This window comes from Mus caroli, chromosome 8 (genome assembly GCF_900094665.2).
Source record: "Mus caroli chromosome 8, CAROLI_EIJ_v1.1, whole genome shotgun sequence".
NCBI lineage: Eukaryota > Metazoa > Chordata > Mammalia > Rodentia > Muridae > Mus > Mus caroli.
The window spans coordinates 78,122,806-78,128,805 of NC_034577.1; the positions used below are offsets into that span (position 1 = coordinate 78,122,806).

Genomic DNA, 6,000 nt, shown 5'->3' on the forward strand with positions numbered 1-6,000 from the left:
CAGTGTTGACTTTTAGGAGCAAATACCCTATAGGGGTGTTTAGGTCATTGCAGCCATGCCTTCAAAGGGACAATGGAACCTCCATCTTTTTATTCTGTTTCCTGGCACATGATGTAAGTGATTTGTTCACTACCTACCCCAAGCTATGACGGACCGTCTTTGCTAGAAGTCCACAGCCTAAAATAATCTTTTCTCTCCCTCTCCCTCTCTCCCTGCCCCTCTCCCTCCCTCCCTCCCTCCCTCCCTCTCTCCCTCCCTCCCTCCCTCCCTTCTCTACACAGCCCCCCCCTTGTGTAAGCCAGAGTAGAGTTTTTCCCTCAATCACTCTTCACCTCATTTTTTTTATTGAGCCTCACATTGAACCTGGTCTGGCTATACTGACCAGCGAGTCCCAGGATCCCCACGTCTCTGCCTGCCCAGTGCTGGGATTACAGGGATTCATAACTATGCCTGGCTTTTTATGTAAGTGCTAGGGCTCTAAACTCATGTCCTCGGGTTTGCTTGGCAAGCACTTCATCAAGGAGCCATTTCCCCAGACTCCCAGACCTTGGCCCTTCATAGATTAATTGCCTTAGGTATTTCACTATCATCATCCAAAGCTGACTGATACACTCACCTTTCTCACCACAAAGCTGATGTTGTGTAGCACTGACTTGGGGCTGCCAGTTTGCCACTCCGGGCTAGCAGCCCCCTGATCTGATCGACTTTGCTCACTGTATAGCTCTGGCCTCTGTTTCTTGAAAACGTGCCTTTTCTGATGTTGTGCCTTCGGCGGGTCACTTTTCCTGTTGATTTCTTGTTCCCATGTCAAGGTGGCATTTGCTAAAAGCAAGATAGTATCTGGGTCTTCTGGTTGAGTGATGTAGGATGGGGGACTTTTAGCTATGAGGATTTTCTGAGATTAAAGAAACAACAGTAAATGGGCAGATGTCATCCATTGGCAAGAATCCTCCCAAAATATCTTCTAATGACCCCCAAATTAGAATCTTGGCATTTCTACCCAAGACAATCAGGACTGACCAGAAGTTATTCCCCCAGGAATGCTGCAGCAGAAATAGTCCATGGATTCAAACTATCCAGGACGGGTGTCTTTTAGCCCTGAGGCCTATGTGGGTCACCCACATTGGGGAATGCTGATCCAGCTACGTTTCATCCTCATCTGCAAGACAGCAAGCCTCTGCCCATGGGGGTTGGCCTTCACCGCGTGACAGATACACATGAAACTGAGGTCCATCTGTTCAGCCTCTTTATCCTCCACCTGACTCAGCTCAACAAAACACTTGCAAGTTACTAAATGGTACATGTCAGACCTCAGGAGTCCATTGTAGAACTTTACACACATAAACAAGCATAGTTCCCAACCTTGAAAAGATTGCCTGTGAGAAGGGGACAGGCACAGATCAGTGCAGTGAAATATGGCAAGGACACAACACTGTAGTGGCCAGAGAAGGGACATATGATTCCCCTTCCTTGAAGTCTATGTGTTTGGTGCCTGAGCTGAGGAAGAAGAGAGTGCAGAAAATGAGACCACGACATGGCTGACGGGAAGCAGGCAAAACAAGGTCTCGTGGTTTGTCACGGCATGAAATAAGCCATGTGGGACTGCTGAATCGCAGAGCTCAAGGTAGAGATGGGATGGGAAACAAAGGTGGAGAACCTGAGGGGCCAGGCTCAGGTGCAGTATAGTAATGACTGGAGGACAGTTTGGGGGGAAAAAAGGACTGGGCTATAAATCATGCTGAGTTCCAAAGACACGTAATAGAGACCTCAGTGAAGGTGATGGTGCAGTGTGGAGGTTGGGAATTCAAGAAATGGCATCCTTCTCTGAATCCTGGTAAGCTATGTACATATAAGAGAACTGCAAGCATATTTGTTGGGTTTGAGGTCCAGGCAGGAAAAGGAGAAGGGTATTCTTGACCACAGAATGGCAGCTCAGTTATCTGTGAAATCTGGAGTCATCTCAAGCACCCTGGGTTCCTGCCCTCGTTTCCTTGTTTCTGAATAGAGCCCTGTGAAGACTCCAGTCACTGTCCTCTCAATAGGGAGAGGCACTCCTGAAAGCCAGGACCAGAAGGACTGGAGGGTACACTGTTGCCTCTTAGGGCACACAAGGATCAACAGTCCCTCACTCACTCTGTGTATCCCTGTACTAGAAAACAAGTACAAGGGTTTTGGATTCAGAGAAAGACACTATTTCTTGAATCCTCGTCTCTCCTCTCCTTTCATTTCTTACATGCCTCCAATTGTCTTTGGTGGATAGCGTGGCTAAATGACAACCCTGAGGCAGCACATGTCCCTACATTCATCACAGGACACACCAGGGTCTGAGTCAGTGCAGAGCCAGCTGCACTACTGGAGAAAATGTGAATCACACCTTAGGTGGGTTGTCGGGGGTTGGAGGGGGAGGGATAGGAGCATGCCCTCTGTCAATAAAGACTGTCATGGTTCCCTTCCAGAGCATCTCCTGCAAAACCGCTCATTCTCTCCTCTGCACATTAATGTCTTCATGTCCGCACAGCCGCAGACGTGACCCGGCCCCCAGGAGATCTGAGCACCACCCCCACTTCCAAGCATCACCCGCCCACCCCAAAAATGAGATCTCTTCCCTACTCACCCAGCATTACTTATACCTTCATTCTCCTTAGAGAGACACTGGCTTCGGCCACTGCTTTGACCGAGAAAGGCAAGATTGCAATGGAAAACTTCATTACATTAAACATGGCAATCACGCTAAATGCCTGAAGGAGGAAACAGAGGATGGAGGGTTTAGTACTGCAAGCTGCTTTAGCTCCAAGCTGCTCTATCCATGGGGGTCCGGGGGAAGTAGTAGTACGGTATGCTTACAAGCATAAGAAACAGTGGCACGGTTGGGATTCACAGAGGAACGCATTTTCATTTCATGGCTCAGAAGCCATGGGTTCGCAAACTGGGAGCAGTGGCTTTTAAATCTATTTTGTTTTGGCAATTTTCACCAAAAAAAAAAAAAAAAAATTGGGAAACGTATACCTGAGACTATCTCCCAACTAAACAGCTTCATACATATCCGTCCATACTGTGTCCTTATTCAAACCAAGACTGCTCATTCAAAGTCCTGTCCGGATTTGCCTGACTCACTTTCATCTAGGCCAGTCAGAGGCGTCTGACCCTCTGGGGCCACAGCATCTTTCTCTAGAGCACACAGCTCCAAAGTCACTGACTGAAGGCGTTTCCCCACTGAGCCTTATCCAGTATCCCTGGATTTTGGCGATCCTCAGTGAAGACAAACTTTCTTCTTTCAGCTGGTGCCCTGGGGGGCATGACTTGACTTCTCAAACACCATCTTCTCACATGTCTGACTTCATCTAGCAGCCTCTTTCTACCCCAGTTAAGAAATTAATAACACAGCTTCCTCCAGCAACTCCCAGGTGACACTGGCTGCTGCTGAACAGGCCCTGTGGACATGTTCCAGAATTGAGCTAATTCTACATTGCTAAGAGGATAGCAGCGATCTCCATCACATCTGCTCCTAACTCTCTAAATCCAAAAGTACCACCTTGACACAAACAACTACAGAGAGAAAGAAAGAGGGGGGGGGAGAGGGAGAGAGAGGGAGGGGGGAAGGAAGGAAGGAAGGAAGAAAGAGAGAGAGAGGAAGCAAGGAAGGAAGGAAGGAAGAAAGAAAGAAAGAAAGAAAGAAAGAAAGAAAGAAAGAAAGAAAGAAAGAAAGAAAGAAAGAAAGAAAAAGAGAGAGGAAGGAAGAAAGAAAGAAAGAAAGAAAGAAAGAAAGAAAGAAAGAAAGAAAAAGAGAGAGAGGAAGGAAGAAAGAAAGAAAGAAAGAGAGAGAGAGGAAGGAAGAAAGAAAGAAAGAAAGAAAGAAGGAAAGAAAGAAAGAAAGAAAGAAAGAAAGAAAGAAAGAAAGAAAGAAAGAAAGAAAGAGAGAGAGAGAGAGAGGAAGAAAGAAAGAAAGAAAGAAAGAAAGAAAGAAAGAAAGAAAGAAAGAAAGAAAGAAAGAAGAAAAGAGAGAGAGANAGAAAGAAAGAAAGAAAGAAAGAAAGAAAGAAAGAAAGAAAGAAAGAAAGAAGAAAAGAGAGAGAGAAAGAGGGAGGGGAGGGAGGGAGGGGAAGAAGGAAGGAAGCAAGGAAGGAAGGAAGAGAGAGAGAGAGAGAGAGAGAGAGAGAGAGAGAGAGAGAGAGAGAAACTAAGAAACTAGATCTTGACAGACAGTATCCAGGCTACCTGGCAGACCTGGAAGCCAATCTCAGGATGCCATGACACTAGTAGAGAAAGGGAACCAAAAGGATTCTGAACCAGGAGATTTGTTTTGGCTCTTGCTTTCTTCTAAACTATCATGTCAGAAAAATTAGCTTCATTTGGTTTTTCCTTTCTTTGATGTAAAAGAAGTAGAGGATATTGCATGCATGCATGCATGCATACGTACATACCATCGAAAGCAGTCACAATAACTGAGCAGTGTTCTGCTCAGGCAGGACACTATTGCCACTCTCTCTGGCTTTGGGCTCATGACCAAGTCCACAGCCTTACAGTGAGAGTAAAATGGGCCCTAAGAGCCTGAAATGACATCACCCCTCTCACATAAAAAATAGCGTGGGTGTCGATGGAATTAGCAAAGGATGGCCATGCAGATGCTCCTGCTTCTCCTCACGGCCCCACCCGACCCTGGCATCCTTGCTTGGGGTGCTATGTTTCCTCCGGAAAGTTAGCTATCCCTTCCCCTACCCCACTTGCCCCACACACATACTCCTCGCTTGCTCTTGCTGACTCTCCTCCAGCTACTTGTCCTGCAGACACTTGGTTTACTACAGTAGCTGTGTTTTTCTTCAATTAAATCCAAGAGCCGTTTCCCCTCTAACTCAATAGTCTTTTATCTTTGAATGTTCTGTTCCCTTGTCAAAAGCCCTCCTGCTTTACATTCATCCCACGTCCCCTCAGAGGCTTCAGCCCACACCCCTGTGACCTGGGTGAAAGCAGGTGAGAGCAACTGAGGGCTTCCCGTGCCCACTCTCACCCCACCCCCACAATTCCCAAGGCTTTATGCAAAACTACTCACTCACCCCCCTCTTCCTACACTATCAGCTACACTGATAGGAACTACTACCAGGTTCTTGTTGACAATGAAAGCAAAAGCCAGGAATGGCCAAAGGCTGGTGACAGGTCACAGGTAGGGAGTAGGAGAGTCAAGAATTAGACAGGGTAGGCCCAGCTCTTAAGCCTAGAAGAACCCTGACTCTGACTCCAGCCTGATCCCTTTGATTTCTCCCTACCAGAGAACAATCTAGAGTCCCCCTGTTTGTAGGAGATGCAAACATGAGACAAGCACACAAGTGTTCTCTAGGTCTCCTGCCCACCCTTCCCCCAAAACTGTGGCCCCTCTCACCACCAATTCACCAAGTGTGTTCCACTCTTAGCAACTACCTCTGTCCTGCAGGGACAGAGTAATGTCCCGAGCTCAGCCCAAGCGCCCATATGCAAACTGGATCAGAGTCTGGGTTATGGCTCAGTGGTACAGCACTTACCTAGAATGGGCAAGACCTGGGGCTCAAGCCCTAGCACTGCACAACTAAATTTAAGTCTAATTAATTAATCCAATGAAATACCTTAGCATCATTTGGTATATTGCAACTGGGGGTTCTGATGCCAGGCAAAAGAAAGATGGAAAGGGGCTTCTCACCAGGGGCTTGCCAAGGATAGGGTGCAAACGTGGCCTGGTTAGAGGTAACTCTTACCACAGGGGCAGTGAGCTTGCGTTTCAAGAAAATGTGGCAGGTGAAAGTAGACACAATGGCTATGGTGGACACAATGGGAGCCAGGGCTGAGTTTCCACTTTGGACATAGCCAGCCTTTTCCAGTAATTTTTTCTCTCTCTTTCTTATGTCTGCAAAAGAGAAGGCAATCGGGGAGTGACTTTATTTTGCAGGCCGAACTCCAGCCTTAAGAAATGCTTCCAGGGCCAACTACCCACAACACCCGCCACAGGATCTTAAGACTTCTGGTGAGTGGAAC

The 6,000-nt window shown here is 47.1% G+C and overlaps 1 protein-coding gene across 2 annotated transcripts in view; it reads right to left on the reverse strand.

Annotated features, from left to right (window-relative positions):
• The window catches only part of Abcc12 (ATP binding cassette subfamily C member 12), a 67,907-nt gene that overhangs the window by 41,419 nt on the left and 20,488 nt on the right, over window positions 1-6,000 (reverse strand). For both annotated transcript variants that reach the window (XR_002378562.1, XM_021170537.1), the window contains exons 8-10: window positions 5,724-5,872; window positions 2,631-2,738; window positions 617-895 (exon numbers count right to left, since the gene is read on the reverse strand). Coding sequence is in view for 1 of the 2 variants with exons in the window: in XM_021170537.1 (XP_021026196.1) it covers window positions 617-895; window positions 2,631-2,738; window positions 5,724-5,872 (536 nt within the window). In the remaining variant the exon portion in view is untranslated. The remainder of the gene's footprint in view (window positions 1-616; window positions 896-2,630; window positions 2,739-5,723; window positions 5,873-6,000) is intronic.